This window comes from Anoplopoma fimbria, chromosome 3, assembly GCF_027596085.1.
Source record: "Anoplopoma fimbria isolate UVic2021 breed Golden Eagle Sablefish chromosome 3, Afim_UVic_2022, whole genome shotgun sequence".
In the NCBI taxonomy this organism is placed as follows: Eukaryota; Metazoa; Chordata; class Actinopteri; order Perciformes; family Anoplopomatidae; genus Anoplopoma; species Anoplopoma fimbria.
In genome coordinates, this window is record NC_072451.1 from 8647733 (window position 1) to 8674931 (window position 27199).

The 27199-nt window shown below is 39.3% G+C and overlaps 2 protein-coding genes across 4 annotated transcripts in view; both read right to left on the reverse strand.

Annotated features, from left to right (window-relative positions):
- Positions 1-1135: 1135 nt before the first annotated feature.
- On the reverse strand, positions 1136-15627 carry ttpa (tocopherol (alpha) transfer protein). Of its 3 annotated transcripts, none has more exons than XM_054596562.1 (6): positions 15547-15627; positions 12430-12653; positions 8676-8829; positions 5741-5934; positions 4409-4519; positions 1136-4285 (listed from the first exon to the last, which is right to left on the reverse strand). In XM_054596562.1, the coding sequence occupies exons 2-6, from the start codon at positions 12607-12609 to the stop codon at positions 4037-4039; spliced, it is 888 nt and encodes a 295-aa protein (XP_054452537.1). In that variant the 5' UTR covers positions 12610-12653; positions 15547-15627; the 3' UTR covers positions 1136-4036. The 3 variants fall into 3 exon arrangements, with proteins under 3 accessions (XP_054452537.1, XP_054452538.1, XP_054452536.1); XM_054596563.1 differs by having other exon boundaries at positions 12430-12650; positions 15547-15605; XM_054596561.1 differs by lacking the exon at positions 15547-15627 and having other exon boundaries at positions 12430-12720.
- A 5702-nt stretch (positions 15628-21329) lies between these two features.
- Positions 21330-27199, reverse strand: part of LOC129111819 (xenotropic and polytropic retrovirus receptor 1 homolog) — a 42885-nt gene continuing 37015 nt past the window's right edge. Inside the window, exons 13-16 of the mRNA XM_054623943.1 lie at positions 26874-27040; positions 26621-26760; positions 25669-25890; positions 21330-24501 (exon numbers count right to left, since the gene is read on the reverse strand). Coding sequence (XP_054479918.1) covers positions 24447-24501; positions 25669-25890; positions 26621-26760; positions 26874-27040 — 584 coding nt within the window. The 3' untranslated portion in view covers positions 21330-24446. The remainder of the gene's footprint in view (positions 24502-25668; positions 25891-26620; positions 26761-26873; positions 27041-27199) is intronic.

The following is a 27199-nucleotide window of genomic DNA, read 5'->3' on the forward strand; positions in this document are numbered from 1 at the left end:
GCTGTTGACATCTGATTAAGAAACATGATTGTGAATCTGTTGCCAGGTCTTGTCACACCACACGGTTTCCTAAGATAGTTTCGAAGGTTGAGAAAAATTTGAATCAGATCATTTGTGAATTACACAAACGTCACAATGAGTCGGGGAAGTTCCTCAGTCCATATCTAATATATTATTAAAGTGTTCAATCATATGATTGGTAAGGAAGGGAACACCCAGCTGGTGATGTAGGTTTCACTAAGCCCAGCTCTTATCAGTGAACCTCATACTGCACAGCAAAGAAATCTTTAACTCTAGGTTCTTGTTCTGTTGTCCCGGTTTCAGCAGGGTTATGACTGAGCCTATAAACCTCACTCTGCAAAAACTGACTTGACAACAACCAAGGCAGAGAGGGGAGTACATGTCCCCCAGTCTGTACAGACAAGGACACACTGAGCTTTTGATCAGAGATCTCTATTGTGCAGAGAGTGAGCAGTGGAGAAAGAAGGCCTATCTCTCTTTTTTTTATTATTTTGGTGAACTCTATTCCTACTTACGCTGTAGATTGATCCCAAGCATTTAGGTTCTGCAGTGTTGTAGAGTGGATCATTTTGACTACACTGAGCATGGCTGATAGACATGTTTACTGACCTGCTAACACTGATCAAAGGTCTGTACTGTGACAGTGCACAGAGGGAGAAACAGAGAGAGGAGGGAGGAGAATGAGACTCAAAGAAAACAACAAAGGTTATGAAAGTGAACTTTAAGGCTTTATACAGCTGCATTCCTGAGCGGTTTAGACTTGTGACTTAATCGTGGAAGATGTATTAAGATATGTCACTGAAGTAAAAGTTAGTACTGCACTTTGAAAACAAATATACCATTGGTTTATCATTCTTGATATAGTAACATTTAAACTGCATTTTTTTTTCATTTATATTTGTCTCCATTCCTAGATACACATGACAGACTGGAATGGGGGAGAGAAGGGTGACAACACACATGTGAACCAAAGTCGCTGCATTTAGGACTGAGCCTTTGCACAGGTGCCCAAACTCCCACACTAACCTATAGTCAGTGTTGGTTATGTATATATATATATATATATATATATATATATATATATATATATATATATATATATATATATATATACATATACATAACCAACACTGATACATATACATAACCAACACTGATACATAGGATACCTATGACAATTCCTTACCTAATAGAAAAATAGGAAAAAGAACTGTTGAGCTGAAAAGTGACTTGGCTGTTGTTTCTGTCTGAGCCTCAAACAGTCTGCTCTATGTACAAGGTACAAAACTTGAAACACATGAAAGTGAATAAGAGCCTGTGCACAGTTGCCATGTATTTACAAAGTTTTGATACCTTTATTTCATCACGACAGTAATGTGCACAAATCTTCCCTGTCTACTCATTATCAGACCTACAAGAACACAGATAGATTTTTGCTTCAAATACTCATAGGACCTTTCAAGTTTAAAAAAATAACTTTAATCATATTGTATACACCAAATGATTTAACACTTAAAAATGTGTCACCACATGATAAAATTATAACTTGAGCTTTTGTGTTTGCTTTTTCTTTATGTAACTTTAAAGTCAATTGTATGTACCCAGAAAGAGCCAAGCACCTCAGAAATACATGTATTCTCTTTTTTTAAAAGGGCAACGTAAATTAATAAACATTCGGTAATTAAGAATCTACTGTCGGTTTTGAAACAATTAATAAAATAACTATAAACTCAGTGTGAACAGATTCACTTATTTCTTTTTACAACATCTGGGTATATGGGATCTTTGCAAAAACATTGCTCCTAACATAGTCAACGGTTTCTTGTCATAAATGAAAAGAAAGAATGCAAACTTTGAAACAGTTGAGTTATTAAATAGGTACTGCACGCTTAAATTAGTTTTTTTTAATCTATTAGCTAAACGATAGGACTGTACTGTGATGAAACACATCGATGCTGGTGCTACTGTTGACATTTAAAGAAATCATCATTTCGTGGTCACTGATTCTTATACATATCTACGGCAGACTCGCTGTTTTTCAGTTACATTGAGAATTACAGTAGTTGTTACATGGAACGTGCGTCTGAAGTCTCTTCTCTGGCTGGCGAGGTAACAAGGTTGGCCAAGCAGCTAAATAACACCAACTACTGTTTGAGATCAGCACTAGTCTTGGTGGGCCAATGCTGGGGTAGAGTCGACTGGTTTGGACCAAAGACTTTAAAAATATGGAATTTTTGCTAAAGGGCTGTAAACATGTTTCTGTCTGCTGTAAAGTTGCCCATTATAACATGGGGGTCTATGGAGATTGACTAGCTTTTGGAGCCAGCAATTTGAGGAACTTGGCACTACTGCATTGGTTCCCTGCTCAGCCCCCGAGGTTGCCATTTAAGTCTAATCTACCTCATGAAATAAACGAATGTTAACGCCCTCTAAACAGACCCTCCTCGTCGCTACCCCCAACCTCTTCTATTGTCTTAACTTTTTCCGTGACCACTGTGTAGATTAACAATCACAGCACAAGCCTGTTCTCTCCTTCTGTGTACAAGAAATTCTGTTCAATCACTTTTTTTTTGTTTCTGGCAATAGCAATGTGCTTTCCTGGGCTGTGATAAGAGTGTGTAGATGAAGCATTAAGATGTTAAATATTACTCATTTAGCGGCTGGCTAGTTAGCTGGCCAACGTTAGCTTGCTAGTTCCACCATGTTTTCATGATGCACTGGATACAGAAAATGAGCAAGAACAGCAGGCTGGTGGCAAGCGGCTACGCTGGGTCCCTGCTGCTGCTCCAAAGACCCAAAGAGGCCCCTTGGGTTTGTGCTGGCTAAATTTGAGATGCCAAAGCCACAATGCTCCGTCTCCGGAGCTGGCTTTCTCTCTTTTCTCCAGGTGAAAGAGTCTCTCAGCGGCAAGGAGTGAGGCGGAGGGTCAGCAGGCTGTAATTCTTGTCAACATGTGTGGTCTGATAAACAGTAAATTCATCAAATTCAGTGCCACAAATTGCTATTTTACAAGCTACTGTAGCTGTCATATTTGTTGACACTGCACAAAGATCTTAGTCATACAGAGCTGGGCGTTGTTTCATCTCTCATCCCCTTTCCCAATTTTTTGCCTTTTTTCTAAATTATGCAGTTGGTGGATTTAGGCTCAGACCTGGGGTTGGAGTTACACTGTAACAAAGAGAATACTGGAGGGATTGGTTTGGCTGGCTGGTAAGATGAATGTCTGGATGGAGTGATGAGTTGGAGGGCAGTTATGGTTCATGCTCATCTGCAGCGTTGCTGTCCATGGTGACATGAAAACACACTGTTGTGGAAACTATTTGGCCTCCAGGTAGCATCAAACTCTCACAGCTTCTTTTGACTTCACAGGATTTTACAGCAAGATGACTGTTTGTTTCTTGGTTCTTGTTGCTTTATCTTCTCGAAGATTGTGCCCTTAAGCTGCTACACAAATCTCCTCCTAGCATTCCATCACTGAGGTTCACTGGACAAATGGCTGGTGGTTATAGAACAACTTAACTAGAGTAATCATTAAAAATAAGCATCCCTGTGGGATCCATACAGTAACATCCAGCGACCTTCCTGTAAAAGTAACCTGACAAAAGGTTTCTTTGCAAGTGGATGTGACAGTTAACTTTGGATCCCTTAGTTTTAGTCTCAGTAGCTTAAGAAGAGTTGGCTAAGTTCAGCTGAACCAACTGTAAACAATAAAGATAATCAGATATTAGTCAAATTGAATTTAAACTCTTAAAAATGTTGGGACTGGTCTTGACAAATAACGCTACAAGATAATTAGTACGCTTACGAAAGGTTGGTAGTTTTCCTTTTTTACTTACACTGCCAAACTAGCTGTTTCTTCCTGTTACCAGTCTTACCAGTCAACATCCTGATTTAAAGCCAGTAGGCTTCAAAAAGGCCTAAAAAATGGCTGCCAGAGAGAGTGTTTTGTTGTTTTGATCCAAAGTCAAAATACAGAAGTGTGCATGTGTTATCTGAGGGGCAAAAATTCAAAACATCATCCCTCTAAGGGTTGCTCAGTCTCCTCTTTTTCTGAAATCAAGGCGTCCTCAGGAGTAATAGCGATGTCACCTGTTGGGTGAGCGGCAATCTGCTGTAGGAGCTCCTCTGACTGAAGCAGCTGATTGGTCCAGTCCTGACAGGCCCCCTCTATGCTAGGCCCCTCCCCTCCATATTCTGGAGGTAGTACGTCGGATGAGAAGAAGTCGCTTAAGGTGTCGTTGAAATCAGCGCCATGCATATGGATCTACAGTTGAGAGAGAGGCAACTTGATCTTAAAAGAATGTTTGAAGGCATGTTGTAAAGAGAGTCTGAGGACAGAGGTATCTTTGCAGTACAGTGTAATCAGTGTGGTAAACAGGCTGCTGACCCTCTGCTTGATCTTATCTGGCAGGAAGGGACGAATCATGGCGAAGACTGGCCAGAAGAACATTGGCTCGTTTACCAGATGGATTCCTCTAACTTTCAGTGGAAAAGAGTCCTGAACATGCAAACACACAAACAAGGATGAGTGTAAAAACACATTAAGCAAAAACACATTAAGCAAGCTCATTACTTGGTCAGCCAATCAGGTCTGTATAACCATATGTATCAGTGAGTGACATTTTGAAGGCAAAGCTGCATATGCTGCAGCCTACACAGTCATCACCACTCTTGATGGAATGCTGTTCGTCCCTTCAGTTAAGCTCCACACGCTTGGTAAATCTATGGCTTGGAGAACTGAAGCTGTTTTTGTCATTTTTTAGAGTTCCATTAATGCCACAATCTCCATGCAATCAGATGAGGTTATGATTATGCAGAGCTAAGAGTTTGTTGGTTAAACCCCTAAGAACAAACACTCAAAAGGTGGGATGATAATTCTCTTACAAGGTGATTTATACCATATATAAATCAATAAATCTTATCCTATCACGTCTTTTTGTTATTCCTCTATTAGAGTTTATTCATAAACAATTTTTAATTATTCTCTTTGCATAATTTGTAGCAGCCACTTTTGCAAATTGTTTTTCTTTGATGGTGAAGTCTCTTTTCTCTGAGTTCAGGCCTCCTGTTCTAGAGCCAGAAGATTGGCAAAAGGAAAATGACCAAAGGGTAAGAGAATCTTGATGCAGCTAAACAGGTTGTTAGTATCTTATCAGGAAAAACACACTCAAATTGACACATATCTTCAAAAGTTTGTGTCAATTAAAAATGGCGTTTGCCAAACAAATCCCTCTGCTTTTGATTGGTTAGGGCAAAATAAGCTCCGAAACAGAAAATGGTTGAAATAAACTCTTCTTTCTTATCAACATTTCTTTCCTTCTTTCTGTCAATATAATATTTAGGCAGATCTAAAAGCTACATATAACAATAAAAGAGGCACTTTGAAATAAATACATGCACAACTATGTTTTAAAGAAAGAAAGAGTCTGACGTTAATGGTGTTTTGTTTCAGCCATGTTCCTTACATGTGATGACATACAAATGTCCTTCCTGTGGTGTAACATGCAGTCATGATGTGCTAAGTTGACACCTTAAGTTCTCCCTTTTTGATAGAACCTGTTAGAAAGTGGGGGTGTCTTCTGCATAGCAATACAAATGTCATTGTGGACGAAGACCCATATGAAGCATAGCATCTAAGGAGTTAAGTGTCCAGCGTTATAGCATTTAGTAGAAGTAGTATGTACAAGAAATCCAACCTGAAGCATGATTCTAGGCTTACCGAAAGTACAGAGGATATCTTTCTGGCAAGGGAAGGGGTAATCTGTAGGGCGTGGCCTAAACTCCATCCCTGCAGGTCAAATATGACCTTCAGACCCTGTCTCTGCGTCTCCGTCTCAGTGGAGATGATCTCTGATGTTATCAAGCTGACTCTGAACACCTGGATGGCCGTCCAGTCTTTTGGGTCCCACTGCCCTGCAGAGAGAGAAGGAAGACTCGTCTTCATAGGTATAATGCGTTACATTTGTCGGTTGCCGTTTGTAAACTCTCAGTATTCAAGTTTGGCCACTCTTCCTCGGCTCAATGAGTGACCGAGGGAGAGAGAGAGAGCGAGCTAGAGTCTAGTATAGAGAACAAAGCGGCGGTTAAGTTACAAAGTCAAATAAAGAAACCCACGCCTCTGAACACTCAGCACAACCCAGGGATGTGCTGCGAAGGACTTGAATGAATGCAGCGGAAGGGCAGCCTTCATCCTTCATTCATACGGTGGAAGTAGTGATGATGGCTAAGATATCATCCCTGATGAACAACACCTCCCACCCCATGCAGGACACCCTGGCAGCTCTGTGCAGCTCCTTCAGCCCCCGGCTGCTTCACCCCCGGTGTGTGAAGGAGAGGTACCGCAGGTCCTTCCTTCCTGCTGCTGTCAGGTTGCACAACCATCTCTGCTCCCAGTAGACCACTTGACACATGACACTAAAACCCTGTGCAATACAAATACACTGTGCAATCATTTTTAATAACCTTATCTTATCTTATCTTATCTTATCCTGACGGCTCTGTCTGTGGCTCAGCACTGCTCTCAGTCACTCTGACACTGCAGAGGAGAGAGAGATGAGCAGGGGGAACACTGAAGCACATGACCACTTTACCCCAAATCGCTTCTGTAGCTGTTCCTGCAGTGTATGAATGTTGTATGAATGTTGTATGAATGTTGTATGAAAGTTAGCTAGTCCTGATGGTCAGGTGTCACCTTTCATGGTAGCCCCTGTCATCAGTGTATGAATGGGTATGAATGGGTGAATGATGACATGTAGTGTTAAAGCGCTTTTGGGTTGTCGGAAGATTAGAAAGGCCATTTACCATGAACATAAAAATATTCAGCGGTGTAACAATGAGTTCTCATCTGATAAATACAGCTGCTTTTTATCCGACAGGACTAAAGTGGATGTAATGCTTTTGCATCGGTATCAGCCACAAAAGGGGTGTGAACAAGCTGCACACCCTGCACCATGAATGGACACCTTCTTGCCGTATTCGAGGACACAGAACTAAATTCGAATTGATTTGAAGTCATGTTTGAGTCCACCTGATAAATATTAGTCAATATATACTCCTTTTTGCTCTGTTTTTGTCTCCACGAACTCCTGAGAGAAATGTCTGGCCCTTTAGCAGTTAAAATTGCCACTTTGTTCACCAGCTAGTCTCTAACTATGTCTGGCTGCCATTTAGTTCTGGACAGGTAGCGTTATCAGAGTTGGTTATTTTCTTTTTCACTGAAACAAGGTTTTGTTTAGCCCCTTTTAGCTCATTGTTTTGGTTTTAAGACCCACAAACTCTGCTCTCATCAGAGCAGGGTGATGATTCTCTGTGGGTTTTTCTTCACGGGCAACCTCTTCTGGCATTCGAGGGAAGGTTAGCTAGCTAACAGTGGCAAAACACGTTTGTCTCTACCTGATGATGTCTCTTGATTGGAATTCTGTTCATTTGAATTTATCGTATTTATTCATGTGAATTCTTAAGCCGATTTAGATATAAAAATAACTAGCATTGTATATTACCATAAAAATCAAATTTTTCATACAACCATCTAACCATGTATCAGTACCTCAGAGTACTGCATGCTGAGTGATGAGGGAGTGGACAAACTGGTTTAGTGTGATCAACATCTAATAGTGTAAAGAAAATTACACAAAAGCAATTCATTTATATTCAATTCAAATTCAAAAGTATCTAAAAGTATCACAATAGAGTTTGATAAACACGCTCTATTGGGTGCTTTTTAATGCACTTGGCCACCTTATATAAAATTCAACATACATGTCTCAATCCCTGAAAAATCTAAATGTATTTATGAATTGTGATGTTAAAAATATTAGTAATTGTTAGTAATAGGTAGTAGTACTGTAGTACAACAAGAGCGGTAAAAACATTTATTAAATGTTTTTAAATTAACAATGATGAAATCATCACTGACCCAAAATACATTGACTCAAGTACTATTTTGAAGGTACATGACGATATCTTTTTTAATGCGACACCACTATATCTCAGAGGTAAATATTGTACTTTTTATTCAACTACATTAATCTGACAGTTTTAGTTATTTAACAGTTTCAGATTATTAATTTAAAATATAATCACTTATAAATACTGTATTACTATAGATTAAACAAGCCAGCAGTAGCCTATATAAAGTCATTAAAATTAACTCCACCTTCACCAGCTGCAACATTACAGTGATGAACATACTAATAAATCAATTATTATAATACAGTTATACATATTATTCTGCATTGTGAGTACTTTTACTTTTGGTAATTAAAGTATACTGTATGTTGATGCTAACACTTTTTTACTTTTATTTAAGTAATGTTTAGAATACAGGAACATAAATTGAGATGTGAATACTAATTCAAAATCTGTATGTTAACGTAGTTTATTGAAATATGTGGACCTATCCTTTAAAGCTCAGTTGCTGTTACAACTGTAACCACAGGTGTTGCCAATTTAACCAGGACTAAGATTTTAAGGATTATAAGGATATAAAGTGATTGTGTCACTGGACAGTGGTATTTTGTTAAGGTCATTATTCACGGGTCTTGGGTATTTATGTCTTTACAAAACACACCTGTTATATGTAACATTATATCACTGCTTTTAAGAAGAAAATGTCTTCATGATCAAAACATCAACACACACACACTCATACTGACCAATTCTGTAGATGAGCACCCTGCTGCCTGTGTGGTCCCGCTGTGGGAGGACGGCATGGTAAGTTGTGTTGAGGAGGCCAATCACAGAGGAGGGAGACAGGCAGGTGCTGATCTCAGGACTCTCTCTCCGCCATCGCTGGTAGTTCAGTAAGAGCTGCAGGACACATGATACATTCAAATGGTTTTATAAGCTTTAATCTACTCCGTTATCTTTGCCAAAGCCTAATAGTATTTAACAGGAAATAAAGGCCAGGCTATGACGTTTCAATAAAGGGAGTGTGCGCTTGTGCTTTCACCATGATCAGCACCTGTCCAACACTGGTGTCTGTTCCCCCTCTCCCTCATCTAAAAGCATGTTCAGACATCTATTTGTGTGGTAAAAGTCAGAGTCAGTTTGTACATGTGTATCAGTGATACAGAGTGCTGAGCTTAGACACAGTTGGGTGAGCTCCAGCTGCTTTCAAAGGAAAATAATCAACTAAGCCTTCCTTTCTGAGCCAAGCACTGTGTACAACCTACACTGACTCAACATGCTCGAAGGAAAGAGTACTGTGATTCTACAATCAGTCTTAAAACATATTGTAGTAATATTACAGCAATATTTAAGTCTCTGTTAAGTCAGTATAATGTACGACAGACACAGGTACACAAATGCTGGATTAAAGTCTGAAACAAAAACATCCCTGGTTCACTAGTTCTTTTCTCTGGGGCGACTGTGGCTCAGTGAGCAGGGTCTTCCTCCGATCAGAGGATTGGGGGTTCGATCCCCGGCAATGGCAGTCCATGTCGATGTGTCCTTGGGCAAAACACTTAACCCGCAGGCTGTTCCTGTGGTGTATGTATGTGTATGAATGTTAGTTGGAGTCCTGATGGGCAAGTGGCACCTTAGTAGCCATCAGTCTATGAATGGGTAAATGATGACATGTAGTGTAAAAGAGCTTTGAGTGGTCGGAAGACTAGAAAAGCGCTATACAAGTACAGCCCATTAACATTTTAAGGAGGAATTACCTTATTATTTAATTTTAATTATCCTTGACCTCTGCTCAGCCTTCGACACAGTGGAGCAAAATATAACAATCAACCGTTTGAAAAAGCACGTTAGCATCAGTGAGGTGGTTCTGTGTCGGTTCATCTCTTATCTGTCAAATAGACCCTTGTTTGTAAAGCTTGGTAATGCCTCCTTCTCTGTGCTCCTCTTTTCTGTGGAGACCCCCAAGGCTCACCTTTGGATCCCCTCATAATACCTATATACATGCTAACCATGGGGCAAATTATGCGTAAAAGGGACATTGAATTCCACAGCCATGTGGATGACACAAAACTGTTTGTCTGTGATGAAGCCTGCTACCACCGACATGGCGGTACCAAAGTTCTCTAAATGGATGACTCCAACTCAGAAATAGTTATAATTTCCCCTTATAGCCCCAGTAGTAGCATTCATCATTTCTAAAACTTATAAGAAGCCACTAGTTGAAGTTGAAAACATTGAATATATGGTTTTGTTGTGTTGTCACTTGTTGTTAATGCTGCTTTTAATTCAACCATTTTCAGGGACCTTAGAAACTTCCTCAATTGTGTCGGTTTCATGTTATGATTTTCAATTTTTCACTACTGATCTGTAACTAAGAGAAGGCCTCTAAAGTGGGGTCCAACAAATCTAACACTCAAAAGCAAGACAAATATAAAAGTCCAAGAACACTTAAAACCTACAACAAAGAGTAGAAGAAATACCTAAGAAAGACAGAAAGTGTGCCATCGACTCAACCAAAAAGTGTGATGACTAATATTGGGAAATTGTGAAAAGTAAATTCTGATTGGATTTTTAGCTGAGGGCAGACTGCACCAACACACTGACTCACAACATGACCCTTGATTTGGATTTTATGACTTCATTTGGCAATGCAATGCTGCTTTCTTTCTAAAGTGACACGTGAGATGACTATAATACTCAACAAGCCTTGCTTAATCTTGGTATTAATTCTCCATGTGTTAGCCCAGGCAGCACACAGTCCCACACATGGAGGAACACGGGGGAAGAATGGAATGATCTCAACCTAATGGTGTTAGGGACAGACTGAAAGTTGCAGGTTCCTCATGGTCCCCAGTGTTCAGGACAGGAAGACAGGATGAATTGCATAAGGAAAAGCTAATTGAAATATGCCTTTTTGTTCCTTTGCTCTGATCAGTATTTTTTGGGCCAATCAGCATTCGTTGTAAATAGTATCATCTGATAGCGATCACATGGTCTATTTGAAGCCTTTTATTTATTGTGTAGCATTACTTATTTATTTATTTAACTATTCCTAACAACAATGTATAGGAAGTATTCAATTTAAGAGATTACGTATCATAATTGAAAGTGCAACATAATGCACTCTCTCTCTCATACCATTGGCGTATTATAGAACACAGGTTCTGTCTTGGCCGCGAATTTCAAAGTGTTTAGCAGCAGAGCAGCAGCCGTTTCAGGATTACAAACCGGAGTAGAGCTAATATATATATATATATATATATATAAGTATTATTGAGTGACATTTTATTGAGCATCAATCTCGCTTTTATGTACTTTTAGTCAAAGAACAAGACTTGAAGAGTAAATAAGTACTTCAGGACGCAGTGACACGCAAGAGACGTAGGTCTGCACAGAGCCGTTTGTCTCAAATGTCATGTCATTAACTTTCATTTATGTAACATTGAATGGAGAATTTTTGTAGTCTCAAATGAAAGAAATAGAGATTGCTTGCGTGACACTTTTTCAGTGCTAGATGCTCATGACATTTTTGTTAGAATCATTCTGTATTTGCATAAAATTCTGACCCAACCACTGTGCATTTCATTTACAGTTCAATATTACTAAATTTAGGAACTAATTGTTGTTCTAACATCACGAAAATATTTGTAATTTCAACTTGAGTTCCATCCCTAGAAAAGCGATAGCTATATCTGTACAGTGATTCGGAGCTGAACAATGTTACATTACCAGTAAAAAACGTGCATTCAAAATCATCAGAAAAACACCTAAAGTACTTACAAGTATCCTTGTCAGTGTTTTACTGTTCTATAATATACAGTATGCTGTATCAGGAATATTAATGGAATGTGTATGTTGCATTGTAACTCCTTTATATCATGTTGTCTGGTTAAATCTACAGTAATGCATCATATTCTATCAGATCATCAGATGTTTGTAGCGTTGCTGTCCTGTAAGAACCACCTATCTCTACAAAGAAAAACAGCCTGTTGTCAGCTTTGTGAAGATGCATTTCCAGCTGATCCAAGGTTACGGTTAGTTTTTTTAAGATACATTTTGTGTAGTTTGAGAAGTAGGACAATTTTATCAGACCACTATAGGTACACTTAAGATGAAAACACTTTAAATCACTACATTTGGAGATACATGTTTTTCCCCGAAGAGGAGGAGGAGGAGGAAAAACGTCTGGCCTGACTAGTATCTAAAGCTGTCAGATACACGTAGAGCAGTAAAAAGTACAATGTGTACCTCCGAGATATTACTTGTAGTAGAAGTATGAAGTAGCATTTAAAATACAAGTACTCAAGTAAAGTACAAGTAGCTCGAATTTGTACGTGAGTGCAGAAGGCTACTTGAATGAATGTAGTAATACTTCACCTCTGACAGTAAGTACACACTGTATGATAATGTACAGACATGGCAGCACTAAATAAAACGCTTTCCGTCATGCGCAGTCACTAACAGCCTCCATAAACACTGACACGGTCTCAGCTGGTCCGGTACCTTCAGAGAGAGCTCCACGTCGAAGTCTCTGGCCCGCAGGAACTTGATGAGAAAGTTGTCGGAGAACGTCCTGACGGCGGACAGCTCGTCGGCCTGCAGGGCTCCCCGCCTCAGGCCGCTCACACACGGCCGGAGCTGCTCCGAGTCGTCCGGCAATTCACTGAGCTGAGGCCCGTTCATGTCGCACAGAGGTCCGGCTACATTTCACTGGCAGCGGGCTGCTGCTGGAGGGAGGGAGGAGAGAGACGGACGGTAAACGGACAGAGGGGAGGGCGGTGTGTGTGTGTGTGTGTGTGTGTGTGTGTGTGTGTGTGTGTGTGTGTGTGTGTGTCCAAATAAGCGCAGTTGCAGTTACAGTGCCTTGCTCAATGGCACTGTAACAGTAAATAGAACTGTGAGACAAGCACCAGAACCCGAAACCCTGTCGGGTTAAAATGCTTATTTTAAATATGAGCTTTAAAATGTAGCATTCTGGTGTACTTAACTAAGAAAGTTAAGTGATAAGACAACATTTACTTTAAGCAAAAAACTAATTTATTATTCAGTTATTAATCGGTATTTCAGCTCTAGTTGAAAAGCTGGCTAGTTTTCTCCATTATTATTATTATTATTATTATTATTATTATTATTATTATTATTATTATCCTTTATTTAGACAAAATCCATTGAGACCGAGGTCTCATTTTCAAAAGTTTTAGTCATATAACACAGATAAGATAAAATAAAATAAAATAAATAAAAACAAGAAAGGCAGTAAAACAACAACCACACACAGTGAGCACTAGACGGGATTTCAACATCTAAATCTGGTTGAAAACTGGGTGAAATTGTGTTCTGTTGTAACGTAAGGCTGTAAGAGAGACGATATTAACATATTATATATATATTATAGTATTTATGTAAAGTGTTCAACTGGTCGTTGAAATGTGGTCTACACGTAGACGTGATTTAAACGCTTTTAATGTTTCACATAAAGAGTCGTAAATACGGAACTATAAACGTTTTGCTGCCAACAAGAAGCTCACGGGACATCCTAACGGAGCCGTGCACGTTCAGTCCGCGTTCATGTGAAACACAGTGAGCGCCTACCGCTGGAACGCGCATGCGCAGGAACTCCGGCTCAGACTGTGTAAGTACTTGAACTACTGGAATCCAGTTATTCAAAGGGAAATTAGCATCATTAATATCATTTTATGCTGCTCACGATGCAGGCGAGGCTCCTAGCTTGTAGTGTACTGCTACATGGACCAACAGTAAACATTAACATGTGTGTAAGTTAATGTTGGCGACTGTCTTTATGGGCTGTCGCTGTAATTCATTGATATAAAGGGAGTTTTAGGCCATTTCACATCTAAAATACATCACAGAAAGCTAGTGGGGCTGTACACAGTTTAAAAGGGGAGGAACACAGTTTAAATGGGGAGGAACACAGTTTAAATGGGGAGGAACACAGGGGAGGAACACAGTTTAAAAGGGGAGGACACAGTTTAAAAGGGGAGGAACACAGTTTAAATGGGGAGGAAGTGAGTAAAATAAAGTTTAAATGGGGATTGCTGGGCATACAACAACAACAAACAGTTTAAATGGGGAAGGACACAGTTTAAATGGGGAGGAAGTGAGTAAAATAAATTGATGTACAAACAAGAATGGGTCAAACGGTCAGAACATTGTTGTTTGGCATACAACAACATACAAACATTATTATATAAAATATTATATAAAGTATTATTTTAATGTGTAATATGACGGATTCTAGGGGCCCATGATGGAGGGGGCCCAGAGAGGCCCCTAATGATGATGTGAGCAGTTTTTTCTATTTTTTCATGGAAGAGTTTTTTAAGAAGAGTGGTGCAGCAAATAAATGACTCAAAATGAATTCCATTGTATTCAGAGTGCTCAGTTCTTCCCCTACTGTACATGTCAACTGTCATGCTGTTCTTCTTTCTACAAATTAATGATAGTCAAAAATACCATTAAAATGCATAATTGTATGTAAAATAGCATCAAAAACGCTGTGTTGGGGGCCCTGTAAAGATTCTTTTCATGGGGAGCGGCGCCCCTGGTCACCGGTGAAAAGACTGGTTCAAGAGTGAATATGTTTTTCTAATTCTTGTTTAATTTACAGACATCTGAAATATGGCAGATCATCTGAAACTGGCTCCTGGAGGTTTTGACAACTGACATTTAAAGAGAAACGGGAGATTTTGTTGTGTGTATTTTCAATTTCATTGTAGTTGTATGAATAAAAACAAATGTATTGTTGCCTGTGTCAGATGGTCTTATTTGTCCTGTCAATGTAAACTATGAATGTGTTACTATGACTACGTGTTTAATGCTACATATTTCACTGTGAACATTTTGAGGTTCAAGACGTTTATGTCTAAAAGCGTTTCAAAAGTGAAAGTATATTCAACGTCCATTAGACCATATTTCACCGGGATTTGCAATATTGGCTTTCAACTGAGAAATGTGGATGTGGTTTCATAGTAAGCCTCTAAAACGATATACAATTATTATCACAACGTAGAGGATGAACAAATGCACGATTGCAAATCACGTTGAAATGTGGTCTAAACGTAAACGTCTGATAGAATATGCTTTCACTTTTGATCCGCTTTTAGACCTCTTTTCAACGGAAAAATGCTCACTGGGATGAATAAAACATCAAATATACATTTCCCCCATATCAATCATCATATACAATATGGTTAAAGTTATTCATGGAGTTGAACAAGTTGTGGCTGGTGAACCAAAATCCTGAACAAGTCCTTCAAGGACTCGTTTGCACTGCTTAGCCATGTGCCTTTCTCTTGCCAGCCTTTCTGCCTCTACCTCCTGCTTCCTTTTCTCTGCAGCAGTAGATGTTGCAGGCTGACACTCCAGCTCCATCCTCCTCTCTCTGGCTATGTGCACTGACTCTGTCTCTGGGCATAACGTGATATCAAGCTGACTAGCTTTCCATTATAAACAGGTTGGGAAAGATTTGATGGGGTAACGTGACAAAAATATTACGACACACAACTTGATATGGCAGTTTAACATTACTTTACCGACTAGTTACCTAACGTTAAGTTAGTTAAACAGCATATTACATCGTTCCTAGCAAACAAGACTTACCTCAAAACTAGTGTACATTGCTGTAATGTAGATCCAGTATCGGCAGTAACTTCAACATGGAGTGAAAGGATGAACAGTTTCACTTGGAGTGAAAGAATGAAGACGGTGTAGACAGTTTAACGCTGATTGGCCAAGACTCGACACGTCACATCAAAAATGTTTTATTGCAAAGATCACGACATAACCTTTCCTCCTTATCTCACTCCAATCTGAGAAACGCTGGCTGGCCAAACAAAAGTGTGTCATGTCCACCAGACCTCATCGTTCCTCATTACTTTGTAGCTCCACTGGCAGCAGTTGAATCTTTTTTCATTTGACCTCTACCAGCTTTTGCACACCTCTCCTCCATGCAGGTCCATCAGAGACCGTCTTTCATTCAGTGGTGGAAAAAGTATTACGATATTCCTTGAATAAAGTAAAAGTACCAACATATGCATGTGAAAAAAAAATTCAAATTCACATTCAAAATCCTCATTAAGTGAAAGAACAAAAGCATCATGAGCAAAATGTACTTAAAGTATTAAAAGTTAAAAACACTTTTACTGTTGCAGTTTACTATTAACCACATGATATACAGTCAGGTACTTTAGTCTAGTGGTTCCCAATCTAAGGTTCAGGGGTCGTAAGATAATTGTATAAGGAAAGGTCTGCAACACAAAGTTATATTCATGTGTTGGCCTTTTCTAAAAAAAAAAAAATATTTCTGAGTCAGATAACAGTAGAGCAGTAAAAAGTACATTAGTTCCATCTGAATTGTAGTGGAGCAAATATAAAGCAGAATGGAATAGTATAATCTTGTCACACTGGTTATATCTCCAACACCAGAGGGCGCTTTCTTAAAATATCTGCATTGTTCTTAAGTTCATGACCGCTTGACATGAAGCATGTAACTAAAAAACTAAACCTATGGTAAGTAATAACAACATACCCAGAAACAGAGTCAACCACCCCTCCTCACTAAGGTGACTTTCTGCCCCAGGTTTGTAGATGTGTCTCCTCCTAAATATAAATGGAGGTGAATGGAACTTTGCTTGTGATGCTGTCATGAACCATACAGACACTTTCTATAATATTTCCTGCTTGATCAGCAGGTCAAAGTCAAACTTCAAAGTGATGACATATAATAAAAAGACAGTAAATAAAGTAAAATAAAGACTATCCCTGACCACTGTTTGGAAGAAAGATTAAAAATGCTAGCAAGTCATTTCCTAATTAAATGGAATCCACTGCTTATTATGATCATTTAGATTTTACACATATTCTATACTTGGATGTTAGAAAGTCATCGTTGCATCATCCGAGAGTTTGAGAGGCTTTTTCGGTCTCGACAACCTGTCACAAGAATGCTCAGATTTAAAGAGGCTGGATATGACAATTAGAGTCTCAATTCCCAACATGTTCCAACATTGAATTCCTGCTATGTATCACTCTTGTATGCAGTAAACAGACACATAAACATCAGTGTTAGTTTGAGAACATAAATAAGACTTCCAGTCACAAACACCTCTTTGAGCTTTAGCTGTTTTTACTGAAAAACTGTAACAGGGGTTTGGTGAACCAGGCACCTCTGTAGCATCACTCTGCTACTGTACATACAAGACAACACCCACAGCACAGTCACGATTATACAATGCTCCTAATCAATATCTTCATCAATATATAATGTATTGTATAATCAACAGCTCTGGGTCACACCATAGTGGGGTCACAACATGGAACAAAACTCACTGGTTCTGGTAATTAGACACTAACCAGAAAAAAAAAATGTCTAACATTTTGTTTTCTCGATCCATTTAGTTCTAGTTTGAATTTTGCTTTAACTATTTAGAGGTCAGAACATTTCAATTCAGGTTTGTTTCTTACACACTACATTATGTTCCACACAGAAAGAGTTGGGCCAGTGAGCATGAAACTTCACAGCTCAACTGAGTTGATAAGACCAAATGACTTAAAAACAAAAAAAGCAACAGGTTGTGGTGTAGAAAGACACTAAACTTAACAGCATGGCTTCAAGTCCCTGGACTCTGGTCCTCTGAGAGGCTCCATGCTCCAGGCCCAGAACCTTAGAGAGGCCTTAAGGAAGATGATTGGTGTGCTTACAAAAGAACTGGTGGACAGCAGGTGGTCCAAACAGAGTAGAGGATACAGTGTCCTCACAGGGAGGAGAAACCCCAAACACCAAAGAGCAACAACATCAGCAACTGGGATGTCCTGGACCTGAAGAGTGGACAGTGTTGCCATGGGAAACAGATGTGAACTCAGCTCAACCTTCAGCGGCAACCCTCTATTCCTAATGATGTGTCCAGATCTGAGGACAGAAAACATCTACAGGCTGCCAAATGTGTTACTTCCTCTGTAATAATCTGCATAACTGTCTGTTAAAAAACATTAGGACTCATACCACTCAATTGTGATTAAAACCTTGAGAGAAATTGATTGGGCCATAACCTGTCATACTAGTCATGAACAAATAACTGCCTCTCTCCTCAGAGCGGAAAAACATGACTTTATAGTTAGTCATAACGCATCCATCTGAACGAAAAATCCATTAAAATAAAATGATATAATTAAAACATAATATATACCCAATGCAAAATGTGTATTTTGTTTACCATATCATCATCATCATGGCTTGCCAATTACAGTAAAAAAAAATAAAAAATTCAGCAGGTACATTCTCTCACTTTAAGCTTTTAGCACTAAAACTAGCTTTTGTGCACCTGGACACGCCCCGTCCAGGTGCACATCCTCTGTTAGACTAACAGTGTGACGTCACCTTCTCTATTATCAACTCTCATCCATGTCCACGAGTGTCATGTTCCCTTGACTGCCCTGACCCGCTTCGCTTTAAGAACTAGCTTTTAGCGTCAAATCATTCCTTCTTTGCGTCGGTCACAGTACGCCGCTGCTTTGATGGCAAGTTGGCAGCACTATTAATATTTTCTTATGAACACAGCTACTGACAGTGCTAAGTTGCTACGTCTGTGTCTGCTGATTTCTCACAGCAGGACATGGAGCTGTGCAGTGCGAAATTTGCCCACACACTGAGAGGAAGAGGCAGCCTTAATCAGCAATGTTAGGGGTTATTAATTACATTAACGATCACATCTCACAAAGCACATCTTGCAAAGTTAAAAAGTTAAAACCGAGGTTTTGCAACAAGTTTGTGTTTGGTGAATATGACTTGGAACACTTGTACGATAAGACCTCACAGAAAGAAGTCAGAGAAGTTTGGGTAAGAAAAAGAAAAGTGTATTGCATGAGGCCCAATGAGAGGCTTTGCTATTAACCAACTGATCAACTGGTGCAATGTGAAATGTGAGAAAGCCAGCTTGTTGAAAATAAGACAGTTGTATTGAAACATTCCTTAGACATTCTGAGAGAACTTCTGTTTGAGGGTTGATATCGTTAACATTGGTTTGACACAACTCTTTTTCATTTGACCAAAGAAGCCCCATTTCTGAGTTTCATGTTGTCTGAACACAAGCATGTGTTCCATAAATGTACCTTAATAAAGTAAGTCTAAAATGAACAAAACATAAATCTGAACAAATAATAAGTAACAAAGATCACAAATCTAACCAGATATTTTTTTTGTTAGTTTTTGGTACGCAGTGCTACCCAAAAAGTATTGAGGATTAATACCCAGCCCTACGCTCTAGAGGTGGTTTCATGTGATTGACTTTTGGAAAAAGGAGATTCACCTGTCTGTCACAGTCTCAAACATCTTTAACATAAAAGCGGTGTGGTGTTTAAGTGTGATGTATAATGGGAGTGAGTCATTGTCTGGAATGTAGAAAAAAAAAAAAAAAAAGATATGATCAACTATTCCAAACAGCACAGTCAGCCTACCTGCAGCTGAAATGTCTCAATGTTCAGTGTTCAGAACCATAACAAGTTAAACATAAATCACCACGAGGCCCAGCTCTGGCATCAGAGGAATAGTTTAGCGTTGGAAGGTCCTCCTATTTGGCATCAACAAAATAATAAAATACCAAAAATATAATTTCAAACTATCACTTTCCAGAGGCTCCTTTGCTAAGCTCTGGTGTATTCACGTCAGAAACAGATACATTCGTGGAGTGAGGTTTCAAATGGTACATTGCTAAATTAAGGTCGGTTACCAAATAAAAGGGACAGGTGACTGGAAGCTTGTGAATTGGAAGGTTAAGGTGCAAATATGCTCAGAATGTCCTGAGTGCAAATATTAGAACAACTCATCTCCCACTCTCTGGTCACTATGGAATGTTAATAATCTAATTTATTATAATATGTTAAGAATCTCAAAATGGAAACCTGAGGGATTATTAAAATAAAACGCCCTGAAAAAATGCATGGCATAAAACATCAGAAAACTAAACTGTTCTTTTTTGGATGGAATGATTGCGTCTGCGAACTGGACATTTCAGAAAAACAAAGTAGTGAAGGAAACGAGAAATGTTCTGTGATTAAAAGATTAATACATAAACGAGAAGGCAATCCTGTTTCTTGCCATGTGGTTGTGTGAAAGAGAGACGACCCCTGAGTGTGCAACAAAAGGCAGAGTTAAAAACTCAGCAGCATCTTTACTGTCTGACGAAAGAGAAACTGAAAATACTCAATGTCTAAAAGTTATTGTTACTTAACCACATTTAACCTTCTAGACACTGTCACACATTATTTGTAATACCAGCTTTCCAGCAACCAGTGTTTGTATGAACCAAGATCAATTGCTCTGTTATATCAAGAAATGTCACAGGATCCAGGACAATTCTTGGGACAAGCAAAGCGGCATCTGGTCCCGACAACCCACGGGGGACTTCTACACCCATTTTTAAGATCAATATTTTTTAGGTCATGCTTATTTCAGAAAATATCTTCATCCTGAATGGAGACAGAAGTTATGAACATACTTCCTGCTACGCCAAAAGACTGTCGCCTTGCAAACTCCAGTGCCATTGTTGCACCCTAAAGCCCTGCTCACACCCAAAGGTGGAAGAGTGAAATAAATCGGAACGCCTTAGTGAAACATTTGATTATAAGGTCTTGGTAAAGCAGTGACCATACTGGCAGGGCTACTTGGTGAGCTGCTGTAGCTGAGCTAATCACTAACTCAGTAGCCAGCTGAGCTAGTCGGTCGAAGTAACTGCCAGAGCTACTGAGAAGTAGTAACTCCTAGACCTGTCAAATATTGCTTCTTCTCTACTGTTTTATCAGACATTATAAATGTATCACTAATGGCTTGCAATGTTTTATATCATATTGAGAGATACATATTTGTCAGTATCTGCTGTTACTAATCAGCAAAATGACAATACCTGTAACAACTAGAAGGGCACTCAGAGAGCACAGACCTCCATTAAGGTTAACAAAAGTGAAAAGAAATGCGTTCAATCACCCCATAATTCCAATCCGCTTCAAAATTGAAAGGGTTCTTCCTGGCCCAGAGAAACTAACAAACCAACTGAACCTAAAACACAAAGTCCTTGGCGTAGGTAAAAAGAAAAGCAATGAAAGGCAATAGTGGTCTTTAGAAAAACTGAAATTGAAAGACCTTCACCATAGTGAGAGTTCAATTCACTCAGCTCAGAGGGAATCAAATCAAAAATGTGAAACAAAGACCTAATTCAAAATACTAAGAAATTAAAAGTATCGCTGAATAAAGACTTTCTTTAAACTTAAATGTTTAATTGGCTAAACTGGCAATAGCTCTGCTTTCCCTGCTAGCTAGAGCTCAACACGAGTGGATTATCTCATGATTGAGACCCAAATGAAACATACCCGTGTTTAAAAACACTGATGGTCTCTGTCCTCAAATAGTTGTTCTTCTGTATGTTTTATAGCAAGGTCTAGAAAGAACCACTAAAATATTATGGAAAATAAAACTACTAGAACTTAATTGCTATACAGCTTCCTCAGGGAGATGCAAAAAAATAAAATTAAGTTTGGCATTAAAGTGCTTATTGCTCATTGGTAAATGACCTCAATCAGGGCTTACTGTAGGATTTTAAAAGTCAGTCACTCTCGTCTACTCCAAATAGCCCAAGCTATTAACAAGCTTGATGAAAACAATAAAGCAAAATGGTTTGTACAACCTAAACATGACCTCCTCAACTAAACACTCTAACTGTTAATTTAATACCTCAACATGAGCTGTTGTTGGACAAACCAGCAGCACAAGTCATAAGTGGGTCAAACTTGGGGAATGTGAAAAAAGCAACAAAATGAATATCTTTGTTCTCTTAGAAACATTTATAAAAACATTTTCTCCAGTGCAATCACAACTACCTGTCTTCATCAAACAATAAAAGATGCTTTCATTTTGTAGCTCCAATGATTTGGTACCACAGGTTGACACTAGTGCTTGCAGTGTGGCCACCATGACATAGTGCCTTTGAAATGAGTTTGCCAATATGCAGATGACTTGATGGTGACTGTGCATAACCTGTTACTGAGTTTGTCAAACTATAGATACAAAACTACACCAATCCCAGTAAGCTCCAAAACTACCAGCTGTTAAAGAATACTACTGTAAATTATCTTACAAAATCAAATAATGGCTGGGACGAGCCAGCAGGAACAAATAATGGCTTGGTAAAAAAAACACATTGAAAGTGAGCCAACAACAATGGCTCGCACATGGTAAATTTAGCATTATTTACATTTCCACAGAACTAATTCCATTCTGCTACTCTGGTGTAAAGCTGTCAATTTTTCCACATTAAAGGACCATCAATAACAGGAAGACTGGAATACTTTTAATGTGATATTTAATAGGGCAGGAAGCGTTGGGAAAAAATGAAAAGACTGGAATTAATTAGTGAACGAAACAAGTATTTGTGATAAAGGGAAACAGAGCAGCAGAGTGGTGAGTGTTGTTGCACTGATTTAAATAGTGCTGTGGAAATAGACATTATTGTTAATTCAACAAGACGACAGGTAAACATGGATTAAGTTTTGCGTTTGCATTCATTGGGAAGTGGGAGAATTTATGGAATAAAAGAATGTTCTCTCTAATTGCCTGTTCCAAATAAAGCCCTGGATCTCTCTCTGCCATTGAGCTAATAAGGCTAGAGTCGTAATTTGAGAATGTACGGTAGACTAAAAAGAGGTGATGAATAGTTCAATTACATACTGAACATACAAATACATTACAATGACTTTGTCTTAAGACAAATATGTTATCCATTTTAACCAAACCCCAGTTGGTTAAGTGTTAAATCCAAACCGGACTGCTTATGGAATCTGAATTACGCATGCATCTCATGAGTGTAAACACAGCCAATCAGAATCAGTCCCCACTGGGTCCCTTACCACCAAGCCAGCTGGAAGAGCCACTTCATCCAGATTCATGTTGAACTACACCACCCTTTTGAATGTGAAAGTTTGAACCAATACGTGATAGACAGGTGACCTCCCTCCTTTTCATCATTGTCACATTTCAATGAACCAGTTAAACAGACGCAAATTACTGTCTATAACCAGTAAAGTTTTCAATCAAGATTTCATGGGCAAACAATAAAACTCCTTGGATCTCATCTTAACTCTTGTTTCAAGTTTACAAAAAATGATCTGCCTAAATAAGTTGACAGTTGGTATTTCAGTATCCCTCCTCCTCATACATACATAAATAAGTTGGCATACATTCCACACCAATTCCACATAGAGGATAATTTTTCCACATTGGAGGACTGGGGGTTACAACAGGTTGTTTAGGGGCTATCTTCATCTTTTTCTGGAATCGAAATCTCCACGGCTGAACAGTCATTCCAGCTGCTGTTCCATGCAGTCCGAACTCAGCAAAAAAAATGGAGTATTTGATATTTCATGAATATTTTCACACCACCACCTACTTTGGTCCGTCTCATATTTACAACCACTGTTATAAATAATTACTAGTCTGTGTGTGTGTGTGTGTGTGTGTGTGTGTGTGTGTGTTTTCTGTTTGTCGCTCATCCATAAACAATAAAACATTTTAAATCACCGTTTGTGTGTGTGTGAACACACAATAGGCATTCCACTCCAATTCACTCGTTAAAAGTGCGTGTTTCTGAGTGTGTGTTTCTAAAGCGTGTAAGGTGCAGGTAGGCAGCTCTGTGATGCTTTGATGGGGCAAGCTGAAGAGTGAGGGAGTCAAACCAGTGATTGATTGGCGTTACTAAATGCTTGTCAGCATAGTCTGTTGGCCAAGGGTCTGGGAGAAGGTCACAAGGCCTAAAAAGACGCTGAAAGGAGGAGGACACTTTTCAACCCTTTTTATTCCTATTATTGGAAAAAGTTGGCTGTAGATCCCCTCTGAGGTCCAAATTAAAAGATGACTCATATCTCTTGAGGTGCAGTGTAGGTGGAGGCTAATAGATAAAAGGCGGGGAAATAAACCTTTGGTCCTCAACAGCAGCAGGTTTGAAGTTGTCGGCCTCTCCCTGTGTGGGAGCTGATTGGCACCGAGAGGGAGCAGGGACACTTCCTGCCAGGGTGATCGGCTTGCATTCCATTTAGCTGCGTTGTTCATGCTAGACGGAGGCTTTTAGGAGAGCTCAAGCAATGACAGTAGTTAAAGATTTCACCTTTGGGTGTCTGTGGATGACAAGTAGAGACGTTTTTCACCCACTGCTTCGGTAAGGTAGAGTTTAAGTAGTAAGCCCACCTTGATTATTATTGAAGGTAGGGGTAAGAGTTTGATGGCCATGTTGCTGGGTTGTTTGTTCAAGAAGTGAAAGTTCATCCCTTGAAATACTTCAAATAGTTCTGACCCATGTACAGGCTCATGCATTGGATAAAGGATTACGTAGGCATGAGAGTTTAAAACCTGTCCTCGGCTGAGAGTTCAACGCCCAACTCGCTGGGTAATTCCTCAGTTAGGAGGTGGAGTTCCCCCCTTTGAATAAATTCTGGACCCAGGCGAGGGGCGTGGCCTGATGTCAGGAGTCATCATCTGTGTCCTCTATCAAAACCTTGGTGTCACGGGTCTTGGACCTGAAACAGGGAAATGGAAGAAATTATTTACCGTGTCGACCCAAAGTTTGTAGGCATACAGCACAGGTTAGCAGTTTGATACCAACTTCAGATAGGGATTAGGATAGTTACCATTTGACCAATACGAATACTCGTAGATACTTAGATACTCCTTATTGGTTAGATTCTTATCACTTATTGCTTTTTACCATACATTTTTTAATCAGAATCAACAAAGATTTTATGTTTTCAACAGCAAAGTACCTATATAAACCCAAGAATATTACAATAGAAACAAATCTAAAATACCAATAAAATAAATAATATTCCTGAGTGAAGAATAGAAAGAATAAAGAAGACAGACATCAGTCACTATCGGTCCTCCTGTCCTCTGTGCAGGTACCGCTGGTGGAGGGAGGAGAGGCTGCATGGTCTAAGCCAGCAGAGAAGTTTACCAGAATTTGCCAAATTCTAAGATACGTAGCAAAAATAGCTAAACAGAGACATTCCACCTTGATATTACTTGTGTTTTTATATTGATTGTAGGCTGCATCCAATTCAACTGATATATACATGGCAGGATGTTCACAAGTGCAAACTGGGAAAAGAGAAAGGCCTCTGGCCTTGCACGAAGGAAAACAATGCAGCAATCATGACACCATAGATATTGTAGCTTATTCAATTCTTACAGTAATGAAACTATTTTATAACTAAATGATATGTATGCGTTAATGGCAAAATGATTCCAACATCCCTAAAACAAATGTACATCTTCAAGAGTCAAATCTAATTATTATTTGTTTTTAATTCCAAAGTCATATTCAAATCCAGCTAAATTCAGGTAGTGAATTCTCTTAACCCACTCATTTCCTCCTCCTGTACTCCTGTTTTTTTAATAAACATTTTGCATCAGCTGGTAACCGGTTTAATGATCTTCTATAGGAACTCCTGTGCCCACTTTAGATCCTGAAACCAAGGTAATGCCAAGGCCTTAGCTTTTTTCTTTTGGTGACGTTGCCAATGAATTACTAGTTATAGATCTACAGAGGAGGATTAAGGATTGTTGAGGATGAACATGATCCATATTTTTTTTTTTAAAGCTTGCTGCTCCAATCTCCCAATCTGCAGCAACCCATCACCTTTGTATGTTCCAATATCACGTTCACATCTGTTGCTGTTAAGACTCACTGTGAGGCCAGTCGTGGCCTGCGTAGACTCATGCTGTAGCTCCTCTTCCAGCTCTTCTTGCCCTGCCGGTTCCTGACTCCATCCTCCTGGTCCATCATCTGCTCCAGTAGGGTTTGGTCGTCAGCATTGAGCGGAGCCACGCTGATGTCTCTGACGGCCCTGAACTCACCACAGTTATTCAGGTGTTCGTTCTCTAATCGGAAGAAGTTCCATACAAAACGTCTGGGAAGGAGAAGCACTGACTGTTAGTAGCTAGTTTGTTAACAACAGTGAATAACAGTGGCCCACATTCTTATGTCAGCCAATCGTCATCACATGCTGTATCAGTAGTCACAAGTAGGGGGGGGGGACATGGGTGATGACTTGAATGGAAGACAGATTAGCTGATACATTAAATAGAAAATTTAAAATATGATAAAATTATTTTGAGTCTATTTTAAATAATTCAAGCATTTACAGACAGAAAAAAGCTGCGACAAGCAGCAAAGAACATGACAATGGGACACAAGATGAAAAGAGCCTGCAAAATGTGTAGTTAGCATCATTTGAATCCCAGCAGTGCTGAAACATTAAGCTGATTCATCTATTGGTGATTACATTTATTCACAAACAATCTTGTGTTCATAAAGTGTTAAACATGTCAATCTTTTGCTTTTTTACAGTTTTTAATATGGAGAAGGTTTTCTATCTTCCTAACCGTGTTTGAATTTTTGACGGTTGATCTGGAAAAACAAGCAATTAGAGGAAGTCCGCTTTGACTCTGGGAAACCATTTCTGACATTCAATGGAAGATAAGATAATCCTTTATTAGTCCCGCAGCGGGGAAATTTACAAATGATGGACCAGGGGAAAGAATCATTGACAGATTAACCCTGGAGGAATAAGGGGAGGAAGAAAGGAAAAGGAGGAAGAAGTAGACACTAAAAGACAGAAAATAGAATGATGTGTATACCTAAAGACCTCCATTGGGGCCAGTACAGTCGCCAGTATGTCAGAGATGCCGGGAAACCCAGAGACCGTGCTGAGGGAGACAGTTAAGGTCCATGAAAAACGCAACAGCACATCCTCCACTATAGCACTGTAGTAATAGGCCTGGAGGGAGAGACAGAAAACAGGGAGAGCACATCATCGCATTACATTTAATATAGTCAGGGTCTGGTATTGAAAGAATCAATACTACTGTTCCTCCCTGTGTGGAGAAATACCTTATGTGGGTAGACTATCTCCTCTCTCAGAAAGGTGTTCTCTCCTGCGTTGCGGTCAAACAGGCCCCAGTCCATCTTCAGATCCCAGATGAGTGTGTAACATGAGCTGACCACTAAACAGCCGATATACAAGTAGAGGAAGATCTGGGCGTCAGCGTGGCCTTCAGCTAAGGAGAGAGAGAGAGAAACGCTTTGAGGTTAGACAGCTGGTATAGCATCAGATTTAAAGAAGTTTCTTTTCTAATAACTCAGAAATCTGTATTTATCAAAGAAAGTTAATGTGAGGAAGTGTTAACTGGTACTAATACTACTGATGCCTCTATATG

Coding starts and splice junctions, on each gene's coding strand:
- ttpa (XM_054596562.1), bottom strand. CDS start 12,609: ATGAACGGGCCTCAGCTCAGTGAATTGCCGGACGACTCGGAGCAGCTC. Junction 8,830..12,429: donor ACGTGGAGCTCTCTCTGAAG/GTACCGGACCAG, acceptor TGTGTCCTGCAG/CTCTTACTGAACTACCAGCG. Junction 4,520..5,740: donor AGATATCCTCTGTACTTTCG/GTAAGCCTAGAA, acceptor TTGCATGTTCAG/GACTCTTTTCCACTGAAAGT.